General features: G+C 41.0%; 1 protein-coding gene across 1 annotated transcript; it reads right to left on the reverse strand.

The window, feature by feature from the left end:
• Positions 1-2,484: 2,484 nt before the first annotated feature.
• On the reverse strand, positions 2,485-19,212 carry OTUD6B (OTU deubiquitinase 6B). Its single transcript, XM_063450328.1, has 7 exons — positions 19,068-19,212; positions 16,203-16,357; positions 15,560-15,655; positions 12,256-12,568; positions 9,528-9,589; positions 8,351-8,457; positions 2,485-3,786 (listed from the first exon to the last, which is right to left on the reverse strand). Exons 1-7 carry the CDS (start codon positions 19,141-19,143, stop codon positions 3,705-3,707), a joined length of 891 nt encoding a protein of 296 aa, XP_063306398.1. The 5' UTR covers positions 19,144-19,212; the 3' UTR covers positions 2,485-3,704.
• Between the last annotated feature and the right edge of the window lie 4,017 nt (positions 19,213-23,229).

Below are 23,229 nucleotides of genomic sequence, written 5' to 3' on the forward strand. Positions count from 1 at the left end.
TATTTATAAAATGGATTTGTGGTGTCTGAAAAATAAAATACAGAACCCCACATCACTGCATTGTTTTCTGTGATGAAACATTAACTGGTGGCACAGAAATGGAAACAATTTGTTGTTCTCCCCTTTTCCATTTATTGTGTTCCCTTTTTGTGCCAGGAATAAATTGGGTTGTGATGTCAATATCTAAATATTTAACATTATTTTAAAGAAAGAGTGACACACGGAAAAAAAAACCCACTTAGCACGCTGGGTGATTTTCAAAGTTTTATTCAATTTCTGGATATGTAATGGTTCCACTTTAAGACAGAGAAAGAATACCAAGAACAATCTAAGGCATCCACTATTCTACACCTTCAGAGGTGTAGGGAGGGGGTGATCGTCTTATGGGGCACAATACAGGCAGGGTGGGTTTAACATAGGCAGGCCGATGGAGTTCCAGCTCAGCAGTCCAAGCCAAAATTAACCCACTGTTCTGGCTCTGAGCCCTTGGGTTGGAATATTGCTAAAATTGGCTATCACTATGATAATTCAAACAAAAAAAAGCCATCGTTATGCACTTTTGGTTGGATTGTCAAACTAAATGCTCACCACTTTGCAACTGTCTCCTGAAGGCATTGTAAGATGCAGGACATAGCACATGCAGCAAGTGTATCAATCATATTTATTGTTTTATACCTTATGCTGTCTATAGAGGTTGAGGCACACTGAATTATTTATTTTTAAATTTAAAACTATACACTTGCTGGCAATAGGACTCACACAATCTATAGATTACATTTATAAGTAAGAGGTAAAGCCCAAGTGCTTTATGATCCAGCCAGTGGTTTTGCATTTTTTAGCATGTAATTGAATCTGCAAATATACAATTTAAACCACTGTAAAAAGGAAACACTGTAAAAAAAGAAAAAAAATAAGTTAACTACCAAATCAGGTATAGAATACATTATTGCATATTTAAGTTAAAATATCCTTGCTTAAAGTGGGGGGGAGGGGGGGACGGATTTGAGCTAAAGAATAGTTTGACATAATGTATCAACACCCCCTTTAAAAAAAATAAAAATAAAGCAGTTTTTTTGTTTGTGCCATTGTGTGTGTATTTATGTATGTGCCAGTGTGTGTGTGTGTGTGTGTGTGTGTGGGTGTGTGAGAGAGAATCTGGCACACAAACACACACACGGACACACAGTATGTGTGTGTGTGTGTGTGTGTGTGTGTATCTTTCTGTCAAGGTACACAAATACACAGATACACACTGGTACGTACACTCAGATACACACATTGACACAAACAGTGTTATATACACACACTGACGTACACTGGCACATACACACACACTCAGATACACACCTTGACACACTGTATCTGTGTATGTATGTATGTATGTATGTATGTATGTATGTATGTGCCGGTGTTTGTATCTGTATCTGACACACATATACATATATTAATTATATATACATACACACACACACAGTGTCATATACACACACACACATAGGCACATACAAACACACTGATATACACTGGCGCACACACACACACACACAAGCCTTGACACAGATACACACACTCTTTGACAGACACACACACTCACTAACAAAACACACAAACATACAAACTCCCTAACAGACAAACATACAATTTATTATTATTATTTTTTTAATGTTACTCCACCCGGCCTCTCTACCTTTGGGAGTGCTGGCATGGAGTCTATGTCCATGTGGTCCAGTGGGGCTGCTGATAATATTAACAATAATACCACAAATTAAAAGTGAATTTCATTTTCTAGACAAAAATTGGATTAACTAAAGAAAAAAAAAAATCCTCAAAGTTAGTTGGTTTTCTTTTCGTTAATTTGGCCTAAAATTACAAATTCACTTTGAATTCCTACACTTCACTGGATAACTATCTGTGATTTCAATAAGCCAGTTAACAATGCATTGTCCCGTTATTTATTGATGGAGGGTAAACAGAATGATTAAGTTACAGATCACCCATTTTTTTTATATCACTGTTGGTCACCAGACTTAAAGGGACACTCCAGGCATCCAGACCACTTCTGCTCATTGGAGTGGTCTGGGTGCCAACTCCCACTACTCCTAACCCTGCAAGTGTAATTATTGCAGTTTTTAATAAACTGCAATAATTACCTTGCAGGGTTAACTCCACCTCTAGTGGCTGTCTACTAGACAGCCACTAGAGGGAACTTCCTGCTTCATAGCACAGGAAACCTGTGCTAGAGAGTCGCTGGACGTCCTCACACTGTGTGAGGACCTCCAGCGTCGCTCAAATCCCCATAGGAAAGCATTGAAATTCGTTTTCAATGCTTTCCTATGGGGAGCGCTAATGCGCATGCGCGGCATTGCCGCGCATGCGCATAAGGTCTCCTTGGCCGGTGGGCGGGATGAGTCTCGCCCACCGGCCGACGGAAGCACAGGGAGGAGCGTCGCGGAGGAGGAGACAGCAGCGAGGGACATCGCCGCTGCCTCATGTAAGTCACTGAAGCGGTTTTCACCCCCTCAGTAACTGTGGATTGGTGGGTGGGAGGGAGAGGGACCATCCAGTGCCAGGAAAACTGATCATTTTCCTGGCACTGGAGTTTCCCTTTAAGGGAACGTGTATGCCCAGCAAAGCAAGTATAACTAGGACAATACCGTAAGGAACTTGAATGAGTCAATTTAAAGAGAAGAAAGTAAAACCTTTTCATGGGGAACAAAATGTAAATTAAAATGTTAACGTTCTACTTCCACTTTAACAAACTATTAAGCATACTTATTTTAATAGCAATGTAATTCTCATATTTCAGACTGTATTTCTAGATACCATCACCCCAAACAAATCTCTTGAATAGTGGCAAACTGTCCTTCAGTGATTCTAGAATAAAAAAGTTGTATGGTCACCCCATCCCCGAAATAGAAGTATTAAAAATATGTATTTCATAAAGATAGAATCTTTATAACTAATTATGATTGTGTTAACATTCCACTGAAATTCCAACCAAGTCAAGAGATATAGTGAGACAAAGTAGGAACAATGTATATTTCCTCCACTGGACACCTCTAGACACTGGGGGGAGCTACCACTGTGTAGAAGTGTCAATCCCACTAGCCGTCAAATGTGATGGCTACAGGGATTAGGCTCAATCTAGGGAGGATCCTGCGAGACCTCATTGCTGTACTCTTGTGCATGCACAAGAGTTCAGCAGTGACATTGGCTCCTGGCACTTAACTGAAGAGGACCTGCCAGGGGAAGATGGCGATGCCTGCGATGGACAGGTTCAGATAAGTAGAACTCAACCTTTATCTGTCCCCCTCGAAGCAATGTCACTATCGAGGTCTTTGCGAATTCTGCAAAGTCCCCAGACGATGACAGTGCCGCTTTAAAAGTGAGCAGTACACTCATGTTCTCCTTTTATGATTAACACATACTTTTAGAGGAACGAATTACATAAATCTACAGTTTCATGACTTTAAAAATAAGTTTAAAAAAAAGACAACGCATTTATATTTGACTGCACATTTAACATGTACTTAATATAAGCATGAACATTATTCCCTTTAAACATGGACATGTTTGCATCTTGACCTCCTCAGAGTCATGATCATAATATCAAAAAACATGAAAGGATGGGCACAATCCCTTCCTTGAATGAATCCTTAATTTGGCTTGATCAGAGTGTCCGTTCAGAAACTGAGCTCTTAAAATTAGCCATCATCTGAAGATGTGACCATTAGTGGTTCAACCGAATTATAATGTTCTCCCAATCCATAAGCATGGCGCATATATCTGGAAAGGAAAAATAAAAAGAAGTTACAAACATACACATAGTGAAGGTAAAGTTGTTGTTTTTTTAATAATATGGTAGAACTTTGAAACCCAGCCAGACCACCTCACCAGTAAGTGTTCTTGGACAAGACACTTACCAAAATAATTCAATCTACCCCAAAATCCTCAGATTGTAAGCTGGTTTGAGTGGGGCCTTCTTCACCTCTATATATCCAATTTTTTGTAGAATAGTAAAGCACTGTGGAATATGTTGCTGTTAAGTAAATGCAGCTAATGAGAATATTACTAGCACCACCACAACCACTACTACTACTAATCATAATATGCACTCAGTGGACACTTTGGGGAGAGATTTATCATGGCAAAAAAAAAAAAAAGGCACTATTTTGTGACAAAATGCTAAATAAGAAGTAATTATCATGGAAACCAATATAAATGTAAACCATTTAGCATGTTAGACCCAATATAGAACTGGTTTTGCCTTGATAAGTTTCCATATTAGCAAACTGACTGCAGCTCAGTATTTAAAAGATGTCCCTTCAAATACTGAGCTGCAGTCAGTTTGCCAATTTAGAAATTTATAGTCAAAAGAACAACTACAGCTTATTGTATTTGTTCTGGTGAGTATAATCAGTCCCTTCAGGCTTTTTGCAGTAAACACTGTCTTTTCAGAGAAAATGCAGTGTTTACATTACAGCCTAGGGATACTGCCACTGGCCAATCCTTAGATGGCTGCCAGATGTGATTCCTGGGGCAGTGCTGCACAGTGTGACTGCCATTCAGTGTTTCCACCTTCTACATGGAGGCACTGAACTTTCCTCATAGAGATGCATTGATTAAATGTGAGGAGAAGCTGATTGGCCAGGGCTGCATTTGGTTTGTGCCGCCTCTGCCCCTGATCTGACTCGTTGAAAAGCTCAGCCAATCCAATGTTTTCCTATGTGAAAGTATTGTGATTGGCTCAGAACACCACTTCTGATGATGTCAGCCAAGCAGGCTACATAGTGTTTTTTTGTTTTTTTATTCTTTATTTTTGCTGTGCAGATGAGATGACAACACGCAAGGGGTACCCCAAAGGCAATCCTCATGCTTTTTCATAAACATTTGAAAACAGAATGGGGTATGTTGATGCATGCACAATTTTATAAGTAATATGCAGTTTGGTATGATTATTCACACTCTGGTATCTCCTGACTGTTGAGCTGTAGTATAACATATGTAACTCAGGTAAGGTAGGTAATGCTTGGGCGGGGATGCTTATGTCTAGATTACTAGATGTGACAGATCTAGTTGCCCTTGAAATTATAAATCCGTAACGATGCATTATTAAAAAGAATAGTTACGATGGGGTATACATTTGGCTTTGCACAATTTAGATTTTAGTAGGTAATGAGGTCACGTTCTAAGAAGATGAGTCACAAAGTGTTTAGTTATGTGATAGGCTATACCATCACATTCATAGCTTGCTAAAACATTAAATATATATCGTTATGATTGAGTACAGAAATAAGGAACATAAACTTTGCCTTTAAACCAATGGCATGCTTGGTAACGTGGATTAAACGTAGTAGGTGAGCCAAGAAATGACATATATAGACTATGGTAGAGGCTTTGATTTTAATAGACTAACCCTTACCTCACATACCTGTCTCTTGCCCTCTCCAAAAGGGCAGCCCACCTTATTTGATTGTAAATTCCTGTCCTAATGTGTTTTACACCCCACCTCCTATAGAATGTAAGCTCGTTTGAGCAGGGTCCTCTTCAACCTATTGTTCCTGTAAGTTTATTTGTAACTGTCCTATTTATAGTTAAATCCCCCTCTCATAATATTGTAAAGCGCTACGGAATCTGTTGGCGCTATATAAATGGCAATAATAAATAAATAAATAAATAATAGTGCCTATAAAGCATATAAACTGGATGAGGGAGCACAGTGAACAGGCTAGAGCTTGTTTAGTTACCGTATATACTCGAGTATAAGCCGACCCGAATATAAGCCGAGGCCCCTAATTTTTCCCCAAAAAACTGGGAAAACTTATTGACTCGAGTATAAGACTAGGGTGGGAAATGCAGCAGCTACTGGTAAATTTCTAAATAAAATTAGATCCTAAAAAAAATATATTAATTGAATATTTATTTACAGAGTGTTTGTATAATGAATGCAGTGTGTGCGTATGAGTGCAGCGTGTGTGCGTATGAGTGCAGCGTGTGTGCGTATGAGTGCAGCGTGTGTGCGTATGAGTGCAGCGTGTGCGTATGAGTGCAGCGTGTGTGTATGAGTGCAGCGTGTGTGTGTGTATGAGTGCAGCGTGTGTGTGTATGAGTGCAGCGTGTGTGTATGAGTGCAGCGTGTGTGTGTATGAGTGCAGCGTGTGTGTGTATGAGTGCAGCGTGTGTGTGTATGAGTGCAGCGTGTGTGTGTATGAGTGCAGCGTGTGTGTGTATGAGTGCAGCGTGTGTGTATGAATGCAGTGTGTGTGTGTATGAATGCAGTGTGTGTGAGTGCAGTGTGTGTGTATGAGTGCAGTGTGTGTGTATGAGTGCAGTGTGTGTATGAATGCAGTGTATGAATGCAGTGTGTGCAGGGCCGGTGCAAGGATATTTGCCCCCCCCCCATATGTCCTGACCTCCCCTCCTCCTCCCTCAGTGGTCCTTACCTCCCCACCCCCGTGTTCCTTCACCCCCCTCCCCCAGTGGTCCTGACTCACCCCTCCCCTAGTGGTCCTTACTTCCCCCTCCCCTCCCCTAGTGGTCCTTATCCCCACTCCCTCCCCTAGTGGTCCTTATCCCCCCCCTCCCTCCCATAGTGGTCCTTATCCCCCTCCCTCCCATAGTGGTCCTTATCCCCCCCCCTCCCTTCCTCCCATAGTGGTCCTTATCCCCCCCTCCCTCCCATAGTGTTCCTTTTCTCCCCCCCTCCCTCCCATAGTGGTCCTTATCCCACCCCCCTCCCTCCCATAGTGGTCCTTATCCCACCCCCCTCCCTCCGATAGTGGTCCTTATCCCACCCCCCTCCCTCCGATAGTGGTCCTTATCCCCCCCTCCCTTCCATAGTGGTATAGTGGTCCTTATCCCCCCCCTCCCTCCCATAGTGGTCCTTATCCCCCCCCTCCCTCCCATAGTGGTCCTTATCCCCCCCTTCCCTCCCATAGTGGTCCTTATCCCCCCCTCCCTCCCATAGTGGTCCTTATCCCCCCCTCCCTCCCATAGTGGTCCTTATCCCCCCCTCCCTCCCATAGTGGTCCTTACCCCCCCCCCCCTCCCTCCCATAGTGGTCCTTATCCCCCCCCTCCCTCCCATAGCGGTCCTTATACCCCCCTCCCTCCCATAGCGGTCCTTATCCCACCCCCTCCCTCCAATAGTGGTCCTTATCCCCCCCTCCCTCCCATAGCGGTCCTTATACCCCCCCTCCCTCCCATAGTGGTCCTTATCCCACCCCCTCCCTCCCATAGTGGTCCTTGTACCCCCCCCCCTCCCACAGTGGTCCTTATACCCCCTTTTTTTTTAATTATTTTTTATTATTATTATTTCTTATTTTATTTATTTTCCGTCCCCCCTCCCTGCTTGATACATGGCAGGGAGGGGGGCTCTCCTTCCCTGGTGGTCCAGTGGCAGTTCAGTGGGGGGGAGAGGGGGGCTGGCAGAGCTGTACTTACCTGTTCTGCAGCTCCTGTCAGCTCTCTCCTCCTCTGCGCCGTCCGTGCAGCTCCCTCTGTCAGCTCACACTGTAAGTCTCGCGAGAGCCGCGGCTCTCGCGAGACTTACACTGGGAGCTGACCGAGGTGCTGAACGGACGGCGCGGAGGAGGAGAGAGCTGACAGGAGCTGCAGAACAGGTAAGTACAGCTCTGCCAGCCCCCCTCTCCCCCGGTCTGTATTATGGCAATGCAAATTGCCATAATACAGACCTTGACTCGAGTATAAGCCGAGTTGGGGTTTTTCAGCCCAAAAAATGGGCTGAAAAACTCGGCTTATACTCGAGTATATACGGTACTTAGGTCTCATTCTGAGCAATATGAAATGTAGTAGATATGCAATTGACTAGATTTATCTGGCTAAGCTACTCATAAGAGCCTATTAATACTAGCATAGCCTTGTAGTCTCATGGGCTTAATATCAGAATATTCAGAAGGTACTGCTGAATGTGTGAGAGGAGCGGTGGGACCACAGTTATTGCCTGCCAGGTGAGGACATGAAGGGGTGAGACTGAGGCAGGAGTATAGTCCCGGATTCGACAGTCTGATCAGCCGATGCCCTGTAAGATCCAGACAGATGGAGGGCCCTTGAGCCCGTACATAGTGGTTTTTAACACTATAGGGTCAGGAATACATTTGTGTGACCCTATAGTGTTCCTTTAAAATATTGCATCAAAGGTTTAAAAGTGCAGTCACTGTACTTGGAAATGAATTGAGAATATGCATGATCGAAGTGAATCTGAACAGAGTCTGAAAGATATTTACTGTTACCAGTCAAATATACTCATAAGCCAGTGACTGGGAAGAACAAACCCCAATAACGTGATGGCCGTACATTTTTATATTAGAACTGTAAATAAAATAACTTACACTAGTGTTATTTGTTTGCTTGAATACTCCTCCCCAATGACAATTGGAGGGGACCCGGCCTGGATGACTTCTATAGGGGTTTTCAGGACATGTGACAGTGCTCGGAGCTATTAATCACAGAAAAAGAAAACAGCAGTTTTACAATGACATCAAGATTCATTCTAAACAAAATAAAAAAATAAATTGAAAAGTGATTATATTTTTTCCCCCTTTTGTACTATTTTGAAGTTTAAAGACAACATTAAACAATAATGTAAACATCAAGAGCCAAATTGGTGTGAAATACTTGCTAAAGATATTAAAAAAAGATTTAAAAAAAAATAAAAAATTATCAGAGAATAGTAATGTTTGTGTAACAATATGAATTAAAGTAGTAGCTCTGCCAACTGAAACATGCATCACGGTCTAACCTGGAAGATCACATTTTATTGGGCATTCAACTGCAATCAATCAAAAACTACTTGACACTGCTGACACTTCCCAGACATTTTAAACTTATCTTTATTTTCCTATTCACCTAGCTATCAGAATAGAGAAAGCATACTGGCTCTGACGTGCGTGAACTGTATAATGCCATCATTTGCTAGATATTTAATAAAAAGGTTTTAAAAAAAAGTTTAAAAAAAATCACATGAAAAAAAGGTCAGCAGGAGAAGGTTGTATTCAGTGTTGTAATTTCTAAGTACGGGGCAGTTCCTTTTTAAACTAACGTATACTAGTCAATGAAAATAGAGCCTTTCTTTGAAATATGTAGTTAAAAATGTTTTAAAAAAATACACTGTCTGCCTGGTTTTTACATTTAATTTTCCTAGATTTTATCAAAAAACATACCATCTTGGAAAAAAAAGACCAAGTATGAAGGTTATACAGTGCTTTTATTTAGATGTAACATCTTTTATTTATGCAATTGTTTATATGGGAAATGCACAAACTAACATTGGTGAGAAAAAAAAAAACTGGCTTCTTGTTTATTTACAGTTTTATTATATATGTTATTGCTTGTGTAACAGTGCGTTTACAATTATTCCAGGGCATACTTCAAATATTGGAGAAATCTCAATTTATCCTTTTTTATGAAATATTCTATTCATTAAAAAAAAAAATCTCACTACTACATTTTTTAGTGTTAACTTAAAGTTATAAATATCTACATCTAACAACTCAAAACATACCATACCTCTAACTGTCCACCCCATGCTGGTGTGCTTGCAATCTCGTTGCAGTATTTCTCAAACTCTTCTGTGTAAGACAAAAAAAAAAATGTATATTATGAAAGCAAATACTTACGGTCAATATATAAAAAACACACGTTTACGCTATTCAATGTTAGCACTGCAATTAAACATTTTTGAAGCTCTACTTAGCACTTACACACCCACATATTTTTTATTTATTTATATATATATATATATATATATATATATATATATATATATATATATATATATATATATATATATATATATATATATATATATATATATATATATACACACACACACACACACACACACACACACATTGGTGGTTCAGTTGGCACAACACAAATGAGGATCTAGGAAAGAATTGTGTAGCCCAGCATAATGTAATTTTGGACAAGGGGTGTGGTCTGAAATAACAAGGATTGATATGCTTTGACTGATCCACTGGCATATTCCACTGTGAATTGCCGTATTTGGGGTAGACCAGGCTGCCAGACTATGAGGCGTTTACAAATGACTGCAGTCTGAAAGGAGACAGTGACATTACATTCTTCAAAATAACAATGGAATTGTGTAACATCTCTGTGAATGCTCTGTAACAAACTCCTTGTATTTCGTATACTCCATTCGTTCGTATACTCCCGAAATGCTAGAGGCTTAAGTGATTATAGCCCGTTCGCATAGTACGCTGATTCGTTCTCTCCTGAAATCCTAAGGTCGTGGGCAAAATCAATCGGTTCGCATACCAAAACATCAGTCAAGACTTGATTGAACAACTAATGTTTTATTCTGACCAAATAGCCCACTCTTATACACAGACCCCCAGCATGGGGTCTTACGCAAAGACATGGTAAAACATGCCCAAAACACTCCTACAACACGCCCTGGAGTCTCTGTGTCTGGGAGATAATTTAGTGTACCTAAACTAATTATCTCCCAAGCACTAGTTACAAAGTATAAAACATAAAATATTAAATACACATAACATATACCTGAACCTCCACAAGCATATCGTTCCCGGATAGCCTGGATCTGGAATGTTCAGCTCCAGCTCCTGGAGTGTTCAGCTCCCACAAAACACAGCCAAATCGCCACCTGGGGTAAAGTTTTGACCGACCGCACACGTGGAGTCTTCCCAAATTAGTTCCAGAGAAATAGTGGTAGCAGTCAGTCAGAAACAAATGAAATGTCTAACAGTTCCCAGGGCTCATATGTAGCGATTGTTCGCCTAGTTCCTGCAAATAATCCTACCGAACAGTGCTCTCCTGTCTTGTCGGGGGAAAAAGCAGGCGTTCGTATAAAATCACCAGTGTTCGCGAGGTCGAGAGTCCGACTTATAATTCCAGACACTCGCTGACGAAGTCCCACTGCCTGCGTTCGTGCGAAAGAGAGCACTTAAGTCTGTGGTTTCTTTTAAGTTTAATAAGCCAAGGGGTGGTCGGTGTTCGGTAGATTGGTCTACCAAGCACAGGGGAATTAACTGGGATAATAAAATACAGAGTTTTGTCACATGCTGTATAATACTGCACAGATTACATTTATTATTGTTGCAGTGATAAAATTAGGTCACCCCCTCTCAACTCCAGAAGAAACATAGAAACAAAGAATGTGACGGCAGATAAGAACCATTCGGCCCATCTAGTCTGCCCAATTTTCTAATTACTTGCATTAGTCCCTGGCCTTATCTTATAGTTAGGATAGCCTTATGCCTATCCCACGCATGCTTAAACTCCTTTACTGTGTTAACCTCTACCACTTCAGCTGGAAGGCGATTCCATGCATCCACTACCCTCTCAGTAAAGTAATACTTCCTGATATTATTTTTAAACCTTTGTCCCTCCTATTTAAGACTATGTCCTCTTGTTGTGGTAGTTTTTCTTCTTTTAAATATAGTCTCCTCCTTTACTGTGTTGATTCCCTTTATGTATTTAAATGTTTCTATCATATCCCCCCTGTCTCGTCTTTCCTCCAAGCTATACATGTTAAGATCCTTTAACCTTTCCTTGTAAGTTTTATTCTGCAATCCATGAACCAGTTTAGTAAACCTTCTCTGAACTCTCTCTAAGGTATGACTATCCTTCTGAAGATACGGTCTCCAGTACTGCGTACAATACTCCAAGTGAGGTCTCACCAGTGTTCTGTATAATGGCATGAGCACTTCCCTCTTTCTATTGCTAATACCTCTCCCTATACAACCAAGCATTCTGCTAGCATGTCCTGCTCCTCTATTACATTGTCTGCCTACCTTTAAGTCATCAGAAATAATCACCCCTAAATCCCTTTACTCAGAAGCCCCCATTTAAAACACACAAAAAAAAAAATCCTATAGATTTCTCTCTTCATGTGACAAGGACACCCAAGAGTATCGTGCACAAAAAAATCCATTCATTTGAAGTTGCTCTCCAAGTTCAAAGTTGTCAGCCCTCCCATGACAGGTAAAGCTCGCAATTCCAGTGACATACTAACAATTATATATAGTCATACAAAACATTTTAGGAAGTTTTCATTTACAACCATATTTAATACTTTCAGAGAAAATGTCAACATCAGCCAACAGTCCCATATCAGAAGAGACAAAAAACCATGTAGCTATACAGTCTGTAGGGTTTTAGCCAACTCTTCATGACATAAGTAAAAAAAACAAAAACAAAAAAAACATTTAACAGAAGAATATTGCAGAATATTTAAACAGAAATAACTTACCCTCTGAGAACATTTCGTTTGTACTGGAATTTGTAAGGAAAGGAAGGAAATCATCAGCATGGTTTCTCATATAATCTGCAGTTTGGCTTCTGAGATTTGAAAGTGTCAGACCATTATCTTGCTCCTTCAGCTGGTGTTCAATAGCTCTGTACATGCAGTGACCATCAGATGGGATCTGTTTAATCTGCAGCTGTCTTTCTGCCAAGCTGTGGGTAAGGGTTTGATTTTCAAGGTGCCTGGCTCCAGATAAATTCTCTATTTCTGCCTCTGCTATGCGTTCATCCCTTTCTTTTTCTAAGGCAGCCTTTTTTTCCTACAGTATTAGAAATTTAAATTCAATAAGTCACATGTCAGGCTTGCTTAGTAAGAGGACACACTGGATTATGCATAACCCTTTCATGATTAATGCAGTGCTGGGACAGTAAAAAAAACAGAACAAAAAAAACAACGTCACTGGAGGACGAGTGACTGTCAGCACATTATGGATTTGAGATCCCGGCATGCAAACAACGTTGCATATCTCCTTGACCAAAGGATTTATTTAATTTAAAGCGCTCAAAGTGTCTTCTCAAAGGATGAAAGGGACGCTTACAAATAAATGTGGCTACATTCTCAACCTCTTAAAAATACAAAAATAAATAGTATTGTGCTATGCACAAGAAAAAAATAAAATAATAATAATGATAATATATATATATATATATATATATATATATATATATATATATATATATATATATTTATTTAGTATTTAAACATTTAAGAATACTAACCCCTTCATAACGGAGCTATTCCATGTCTTACTCTCAATTACTGTGACTGAAGCAGAGACTTAGAAACTAGTGTCTGGAGTACATTCCCTGTACTGCTACCAAAATAACCCCTTAATCACTGGATTATATTACAATTAATGGAATTCAATGTTAACATAATTAATGGGCAGTGATGAAGAGTATGTAGGGGCATGTACTCATCACTCAGAAAACTCTAACCATTTCCCTTTTTTTTTAATTATTTTATTTTTGTTGTGCATAAGCCTATAACATTCACTTGTGAGGTACCCCAGAGGCAATCCTCCAGCGCATTAAAACAGTTAAACATAGAAGTACACGATAGAACGAGCACATTTTTGGTTTATAAGCAGTATTGAGCATGTACTTAAATTGAACAGTGGTATGAGGAATTGCACAGTTTTATATATCATTTCCCTTCTTTTAAACAAATAAAAGCCTAAAATTCTGACATAGATAAGTAGTACAATGGTTGCATTATCAGCATCAAAAGCCCCCATGGGTTATTAAGTCTGGGTAAAAAACAAACAATACAGTGTGTCCATGCTCTGGGTATCTATTTTTCTTTGTTTTAAAATAAGATTTACTTTTGCTTATAAATGCTGGGTTTGGTGACCACTATTACAGTTATCAAATGTACATTTAGCTTTGAAACAAGAATGTGCTGTTTTGCTTATATGACATGTAACTGTTATTTATGGGAACATCATCCCTACCAATCTCAGCCCAGACAATCAAATGTTTTCAACAGAGAAGCAATGGGGGCTTTACAGTGCATGCACAGCAATCACCACCAATTAGAATCTCTTCATAAACAGACATTCATTATAGTAATGCAACCATATGAATAGCATGAGAGCTGAACATTTTGCAGGGCTGTAAGGAAGAAGCAACTTCAGTGGTTAAAAGACAGGCAATTGAGGCGTTCCTATGGATTAATGTAAATCCTGCGTTTTCACAGAAAATAAAGCATTTTTTCAAAGAGACGATTAGGCGATAGTCTCCTTGCAACAAATTCACTTGATTTAGTTGTAGTGGTTTTGGTACTTGAACCTCTAACTTCCTGTAATGATTTTATCCATGCTTCTCAAGATCAAAAGCAACAAAGACAAATAATGCAGTATAATAAAAGCCTGGTTTTATATCCATCTCCTTGTTTACTTGTTTTATATACCAAACATCTACATTAAATAGCTTACAGTTTCTAAAGCTTAGAATAAACAACTATATACTCGGGCCTAGCAATGTGACAAAACGTGCATTTATCTAAAAGGGACACTATAGTCACCTGAACAACTTTAGCTTAATGAAGCAGTTTTGGTGTATAGAACATGCCCCTGCAGCCTCACTGCTCAATCCTCTGCCATTTAGGAGTTAAATCCCTTTGTTTATGAACCCTAGTCACACCTCCCTGCATGTGACTTGCACAGCCTTCCATAAACACTTCCTGTAAAGAGAGCCCTATTTAGGCTTTCTTTATTGCAAGTTCTGTTTAATTAAGATTTTCTTATCCCCTGCTATGTTAATAGCTTGCTAGACCCTGCAAGAGCCTCCTGTATGTGATTAAAGTTCAATTTAGAGATTGAGATACAATTATTTAAGGTAAATTACATCTGTTTGAAAGTGAAACCAGTTTTTTTTTCATGCAGGCTCTGTCAATCATAGCCAGGGGAGGTAGTGGTTAGGGCTGCATAAACAGAAACAAAGTGATTTAACTGCTAAATGGCAGTGAATTGAGCAGTGAAATTGCAGGAGAATGATCTATACACTAAAACTGCTTTATTTAGCTAAAGTAATTTAGGTGACTATAGTGTTCCTTTAAAATACAGCCCAAATTTGCTCTTACCTTTGTTTTATGTTTTGCTCATGTCTATATTATATGCCTCTTGAATGATTTATGTTACTAACCATACGAAAATGTGCCTGACCTACCATGTACCTATGTGTTCAACTGTTTTATTGTGCTAGAGGATTGTCTTTGGGGTACCACACATGCGAATGTTATAAACTTCCGCACAACAAAAATAAAGAATTCAATTAAAAAAAAAAAAAAAATAGCTTACAGTTTCTAAAAATCTGAAGAAAAGTTTCAAACCCAAGGTCTTTTGCGCAGAAGTGGAAACACACAATTAATAATTGAGTTAAGCAGAAATAAGATTCACAAGAAATAATTCACATTTCTGATCTGTAATAGAGAAACAGGCTGTGTGATGGGGTACAAAGGGTTACCCAATCATCTTTATTCTTTTCAATTTCTGTAATTAATTTTTTTCATATACGCAGTTTACAGAAACTATGTGTTTCATACTTAACTGTTTGAATATTCAGCAAAATGACTGTGCGTGGCCACAAGCCCAAAAGAATCACAACAAAAATAATACCTACAATGAGATTTTGGAGAACTTAAAAAGATGTGCTGTCTACCGGAGTTCAATGGGTTTTTATATATCAGATGATAGAAGAATAGTTTAAAGGCAGACAATAAATATAATAAGCAAGTAACGGAAGCCTACCCTCCTCTTCTGGGCCTTTGACACACGTGGTTGCTGTACAAGAAGGGGCCCTGAATCCAGGTCTAAATTTGAGACACCATTAACAACATTGTCCACCTGAAAAGAAAACAACAAATAAATGTATATATAAAAAAATAAAAAAAAAACACATGCATGCCTGCAAATCTACATACTGTTAAATTACACATAAAACTCCCCTTCAGCGACATGGGATGGGGGTGGGAGGGACAGGCGACCTGCAGTGCCAGGAAAACGGTTTGTTTTCCTGGCACTGGAGAGTCCCTTTAACCACAAGAAATCAATCAATTCCCCCAAGGGAAAGAGGGAGGAAAAAAAAAAAAAGTGGAGGTAAAGGACACCACTTGCTACCGAGCGGTATGTCAGTGTAGGTTGGCCATATCACACAGCATAGTTGTCACAGCAACCAGATGCCTCTAGCACTAATGTGGCTCTATTGCAGGGTCCCTTACTTGTAAGGGGACCATCGATGGCCTTCTCTCACCACAATTAGCGAGACTTCGGTTTTAAAAGGCACTTTAAACTACCAACATACAGGAGGATACTTCCACCTTTACTAAGCGCAAAAATGGCCAACTCCATCTAACAGTGGTCCCCTCCCCAAAATCATTATGGAAATACATACTGGTGCTTGTTCAGGTTCATTTTTAGCCAGTGCTTCTAGTTCTTGTTTGTGTCTCTCATCCATTTCAGACTCCAGCTTAGCAATATCTTCCGTCAACTGCTTCCTTCGTTTTTTGTCATTTTTAGGTACAGAGTTTTTCATGCACTGGATTTTTGCTATATGTAAATAGATATAAAACAACATCTAATGGAGCAGCAACTACTTCAAATGCTGTTCTAGTATATCAGGATTAATATCAAATACTAAAGATTAAAAAAAAATTAAATACAAGAGGCAGGCTTATGGTGCATATGATTTCAGCGTGCAAAAACATGCAGCATAAAAATTAGGTTGTTCCCTACATGTTTATGCAAATGTTTGCCTTAATTTTACCAAAAAAGTTTGCCTTAGCCGGACTTATTTATTTGAAAAGTTATGTATTAGAGTGACCATTAGGTTTCCAATTATTTTTTAATTTTTAAAGGACTCTTGGCCAGGTTTTGGAGATTTAATCTAAAAATTGTGTATTGAGAAGAAAGAAAGAGTGATGAATGCATAGCACCTTAGAACATACCACTGACAATGATTAATCTAGTCTAATTATTAATATATAAAAAATAAAATTATAAGATTTAGTCTAAGGTAAAGGAAAGGTTTCAATAAGGATGTGGAATTCTCTCCTTGAAGAAGTGGTTTTATCAGAGTCTGTGCAGATATTTAAACAGCAACTAGATGCATTAAATAGCTCTCACCTTGTATGTGATTTATAGCAACTAGACGCATACTTGCAAAAACAAAATATTCAATGATATAATTTTTCAACTGTAGGGTATTAGCTTCTTGATCCAAGGATAAATCTGACAGTCATTCTGGGGTCAAGAAGTAATTTTTTTCCTAGTTTGTTGCAAAATTGGAAGTGATCCAAACTGCGTTATTTTGCCTTCTTTTGTTTTCACAGCAAAAAAAAAAAGTAAGGAATGCTGAACATCTCTATTCAGCCTATTTAACTACCAAGGGCTTTACTCACAGATCCAGTCCCTGTGGCCACTTGATCTGACTCCCGCAACATCACATCCAGGTATCTAACCCAGATATTTACTAGACAATGTTTTACATTGCAGGGTTATAACGAAGGACCGATGCACCAAGACAACTTCATTGAGATGAAGTGGAGCTTTAAGTCTCAATTTGGTCCATTTGAGTTTTAATTATTCTGGGTCAAACGCTTACAGAGATATTCCCTAAAAGGTTTATTTACTAAAGTGAGAATTCAAAGTGAATTTCAAAATGTAATGCCAAAACAACCAAATTGGAAAAATTCTCTAAGCCAGCTAGGCTTTCAGTTTGAGTACTTTGGTCTACATTTTAAAATTCACTCTGAATTCTCACTTTAGTCAAATGAACCTGTATAGTGAGAATGGCCAGGAATGTAAAGAGAATTTCAAATTTAAAGCCAACATAGCCAAACTGAAAACAGAACTAGGCAGAATTTTCAAATTTGGCTATATCAGACAGAATATTTCTAATTTGACTCCAAGCAATTCTCACTTTACTGAATAACCAATGACTGTGCGTCTAGCAGGGATTCCATTGGGCTAAACTAATTTTATATTATTAAATCTTTTCAAAAGTCGTCAACAGGCTGACTCTTCTTAATTTGTTTTTAGACAAATATGGGAATTTTTTTAAGACTTCATTCCTAAGTGTTCCCTTATCAGCAGACCTATCTCAGGGGGATTCAAGGCCAAGTCTCACCACTTTGGCGTTGACTTCCGCTCATGACATCACTACCATTAGTCAGGAGAGTGGATTAGGGAGAGGCCAGGAGCAGCACAGGGGTCTGTGCTCTTGGTTGTCTGGAGTCAGCCTTCTTTAGAACTTTGTTCTAAGCTGCCTAATTACGCTGCCAGAGGTGGGGTTACATCCCTGGAATGCTTCACATACAGACTCCAGGCACCAAAACCACCTCAAATCATTGCAGTGGTCATGCTTGTAGTAACCCTTTTACGTTTAGTGTTAAAATGCCAACACAATGGTTCCATGCGTTCTTCAGCAGACCCGCAAATCCCTCTGCCCCTAGTATAAGATCAAGCTTTAATAAGGGACATTGTAGGCACCCAGACCACTTCAGCTAATTGAAGTGGTCTGGGTGCTGTCACCCTTTTGCACCTAGTGCTCCATTGTAAAACATTGCAGTTCCAGAGAACTGCAATGTTTACATTGCAGCTCTAAGTCTGCCCTCTGTGGCTGTCTAACAGACAGCCACAGAGGCCCTTCCGGATTCGTAACAGACTTTTGGTCTGTTATCTGACGTTGGACGTCCTCTCAGACCTCCAGCGTCCGATTTTCCCCATAGGAAAGCATTAAATAATGCTTTCCTATGGAGGGGTCTAATGCGAGCGTGGCCTGACGTCGGCGTGGGAGGAGCGTGGGCGTAGCCTGACCCAGCACCGAGGGACATCGGCGCTGCATTCAGATAAGTAGCTGAAGGAGTTTTAACCCCTTCAGCGACATGGGATGGGGGGAGGGCAGGAGAAACACTCCAGGATTCTCTAGTGCCAGGGAAACGGGTTTGTTTTTCTGGCACTGGAGAATCCCTTTAATATTGTAATGCGCTGCGGAACAAGTTAGCACTATCTAAATACCAATAATAATAATGATGATGATGATGAACCTTGAGGGAGAGTGCTTGAAGAGAGCCCCCCCTTCTTTAACACACAGCATGCACATTACCACTCTTGTCAAGCAGAGCTCCCACAGCAGCAGTACCCATTTATTTGTGTTTATAATGGCTGCACATGCTGTGAGCTCCCTTTACCATCATACTCAGGCAGCAGAATGTAGCACTGCATTGCTAAAGGCATTACACAGAGTCTGGCCTCTCACCCTGCAGGTCCTTCTTCTCTTTTCTTTGCTGTTTCAGTAGGGCAGCCTCCCCGCCGAGCTCTTCCTTCCCCTCCATGCCCAGAGCACACCGTCACCTGCCACACATGACCACACTGACAGCACTGGGGAGGCACTGACGTCATCAAACATGCGCCATGGTAGCCCCGAACCAGTGAGCCGCGGCAGGAAGCTCTGCGCTGTTCCTATTGGTTAGTGGCCGCACAGCCAAGCCACTCATTGGTTCGTTAACTACATGCGGGACCGCTTTCCTCGCTGCGATTGGTTACAGAACTTCGTCATCATTTATTGCCCGAATCTGAAATCTATTTAAAGGTGAAGTAAGGGCCGCCATGATTGATAAGGGGATAGTGAACTAGCCTTCTATGGAGTTACTAAAAATAATTTATTCAGCTATATAAAGTTAATGGCAATTTGTTATTTAAGCATATTTGGTTAATGATATGCCACAAAACACTTTCAACATTTATTTTTCTTCTCCAAATACTTAAATCACATTAAAATGTTTGTTTACTTAAAATATAAAACAATATCAAACCTACTGGGGCTTAGATAATAAGTATGTCACTGTAGCAAATTAGAACTGTACAGCCGCTGTGGTGGAATCTCGGTAAAAATAAATTTAGTAGGCCGAGATTACCACGTGGCATGTGTACGTGCATATGCTGACGTATTGATCAGTTAGTTGCACGAGGCAAGATACGATCAGTAGTGTACGGAGCATGTGCAAGAATACAGGATGTAGTATTCCCCTCCTCCATTGTGCTGGACAAGCCATGCGGTCAAGCAGGAACTTAATTCTTATTTGTATTGATTGGTCAAGAGAATGTGCGGGTGGAGCTTAATATGGGAGGAGTTATGTGCCTATATAAGGAGCCTGCACTATTGTCCGGGGCTCAGAACTTGTTGTATTTTGGTGACATTAGTCCCTCTGAGTCCCGATCGGTGAACCGAATAAAGAATCTCTTCCTTCCTGAAGAAACCTGTGTCCATCTCTCTGTGCTTGGCTTCCGTCAGTTTCTCCGGTATCATTTGGTGCATTGGCCGGGAAGCTCATCGTTCAACGGTAGCTGAGAAGCAGAGGCGTGAGACGGTCTATCTTTGCCCACGTTCTCTACGGCTGCACCCCTGAATTTCTGCGTGGACCTCCCTTCGTCTCGGCGCCACTGGTCTGTTGTCCAGGAGATCATCGGCCTCTACGTAAGAAGTGCTGGGGTGTCCCCGTCGATGAGTGTGAACTCAGGTTCAGGAACGAGGAGGTAAGACGACCGCTGTTTTAGACGGCGGACCCACTAGGGGTATACCGATTGTGCGGTAGGCCCATAAGGGGTTTAAATCTGTGTATGGAATCTTCCCCCTCTGTCGGAGGGAAGGAGCGAAGGCGCACCGCTCAATCGAACGCTCTTTAGTAAGACCGTTTGATTTGGTTTGGAGTCAGGCGGGGTTCTGGTGTAAATAGCCCTAGCCGGACACCGGTGTCTTGTCTAGACTAGCGTTCTAGGGTGTACAATTCGTTCGCTAGGTCGGAGGGACCGGGAGACTAAGCAGACTCTGATGTACATTATCGTTTGCTAGATCTCAACCTATCTTGGCTAAGTGGGAAGGCATGTAAATTTGGAACCCACTAGACTATTGATAGAGTAGAAAGACTAAAAGGGTTCTGTTGTAAATTCCGCCCTCTAGTTCGCTATATGTGGTGCTTGGGCAGTGTGGCTAACCAAAACGGATGTAGATAGTTTTAGGTAGTCCATCAAGGTACTGGCCAATAGTTTAGTTGGGATTGTATATGTGTTAAAGATTGTTAGTAAAGTGTATATCTTGTTAGATAGCGCGAGCTCAGCCGTCTAGCGAGAGTGTTAATAGTGTGTTGCTGTATTATAGTGCACGGTACCATAACCCTGTATATTTACTGACACTATATAAGTACTAATCATTGTCGTCTATTGCATGTTTAACACCATAACCACTAATAATTGTATTGTGACCTTAAATTGTGCTTTGACCTATGCTAACCGTACTGTAACTACTATTTGTAAAAGACGATGTTACTGGAGTGTGTTATAGACGGGTAATTCATATATAGAGAATTATAGCCTGGGTGACTGTATAGTTTCGCCAAAGGGCATAATATTGATTATTTAGTGACTGGTGTAACAGCTGTGTGTGTACGGGAATTCCCTGAGTGTTTATTGTGTTATTGTGTACGTTTCACTTGGTAACTGTACCACGTGGTGCTGTTGCCGGAAGAAACGGGTGTGACTGTTGAATAGAACGTGTGCATAGTATTCGTTGTCAACGACGCTCCATTGATAAGTATGGGCGCGTCGGAGTCGACGATTTTGGATCCCTTAGGTTGTATGGTAAAGAATTTTAAAAAGGGATTTACAACATGTGATTTTGGGGTTAAAATGTCCCCTGTACGTTTGGTCACTTTGTGCACTAGGGAGTGGCCTACTTTGGTTGCGGCATGGCCGCCACGTGGCAGTTTGGATCCAACTCTGGTACAGCGTGTACACGTGGCTGTATCAGGTAGGCCTGAACTTTACGGACAGTTTCCATATATTGATTGTTGGAGACAGGCCGTAAATGACTCGCCAAGATGGATTCGGATATGCCACGAGGAGCAATGTCGCCTCATGGTGGCCAGGACTTGTTTGTCCACTAGGACTATGGTTAGGCCCATTTTGGACACGCCCCCTGAGTCCGAGATCCCTTTGCCGCCCCCTTACTTCCCTGTAGAAGGAAGTGATACGAGTACAGGAAGTTCTACACCCCTTCCCCCATTGCCCCCATCCGCTTCCGCTTCCTCCTCCAGTGCAGAATCCACCCCCCGTCGTACTAAACCTCCCCTTCCGGAACCAACCCCCGTTAGATCCCATTATCCTGATTTGGCGCCACTTCAAACTTCCGGTCAAGCTTCTTCTAGCTCGGCTCGGAATATTCTATTCAAAATCAAGCTTCCACATCCTCATGTCTTACCACCCCCCGACCGGAACCTCTAACCGACGCACCTCCACGTAGCCCTATACTAACCCGACAACTGACCGGTACCAAACGACCCAAACATTACCAGATGCCTCTTCGTCTGAATCCTGGGTCAGCCTATCTCGATGCCGCAGGTCAAATGGTATATGCTGACCCAGTCTTCGTATATGTCCCGTTCACGACTACCGATCTCTTGAATTGGAAGACCCACAATTCCTCGTACACTGAGAAACCACAAGCTATGACCGATCTGTTCACCTCGATAGTTCAGACACATAATCCGACATGGGCTGATTGCCAGCAGTTATTAATGACATTGTTCAATAATGAGGAAATGGTCTAGGATTAACCAAGCGGCCATTAAATCGCTAGAGGATGAAGCCCGTGCTTTAAATCAAGCCAATCCAGCAGCATGGGCCGCAATACATTATCCAAATACCGATCCCGACTGGAATGTTAATGGCGCAGATATGGTTCAACTAAAAGCCTATAGAGACACTATAATTGCTGGCATGAAAGCCGGAGGGAAGAAAGCCATTAATATGTCGAAGACAGTTGAGGTGATTCAGAAAAGTGATGAAGCGCCCAGTGTCTTTTATGACCGATTATTGGAGGCATATCGCTTGTATACCCCCTTTAATCCAGAAGACGCTGATAATTCCCGAATGGTAAACTCCGCCTTTGTCAGCCAAGCTTACGGAGATATTAAGCGCAAGCTACAAAAGTTAGAAGGGTTTGCAGGAATGTCCATCACCCAACTAATGGAGGTAGCAAATAAGGTGTACATAAATAGGGAGTCAGAAAGTAAGAAAGAGGAAGAGCGCAAGATGCGTAAAAAGGCTGATATGCTAGCGGTAGCGATCGCAGGCGTAGATAGACGGGGCCCAGATAGAGGCGACAGTAGGTGGAATAGGGAGCCCTTGAGTAGGAATCAGTGCGCGTATTGCAGAGAAGAAGGGCATTGGAGAAGCGAGTGTCCGCAAAGAGAGCAGTACGAGAGAGACCCACCCAGGGCAGGTTATGGAAACTTTAGAGGCAGAGCGAGAGGTAGAGGAGGCCCCGGAGGGAGTAGTGGTAATAGAGGAAGTAATGGGAATAGAGGAAGTGTAAGAGAAGACAGGTACTATCCAGCAGCGCAAAGGTCCCGCGATAGAGAAGG

The sequence above is a fragment of the Pelobates fuscus genome, chromosome 4 (genome assembly GCF_036172605.1).
Source record: "Pelobates fuscus isolate aPelFus1 chromosome 4, aPelFus1.pri, whole genome shotgun sequence".
Lineage (NCBI taxonomy): Eukaryota > Metazoa > Chordata > Amphibia > Anura > Pelobatidae > Pelobates > Pelobates fuscus.

Coding starts and splice junctions, on each gene's coding strand:
- OTUD6B (XM_063450328.1), bottom strand. CDS start 19,143: ATGGAGGGGAAGGAAGAGCTCGGCGGGGAGGCTGCCCTACTGAAACAG. Junction 16,358..19,067: donor AGAGAAGAAGGACCTGCAGG/GTGAGAGGCCAG, acceptor ATTTACATATAG/CAAAAATCCAGTGCATGAAA. Junction 8,458..9,527: donor CATGGGGTGGACAGTTAGAG/GTATGGTATGTT, acceptor TGTGATTAATAG/CTCCGAGCACTGTCACATGT.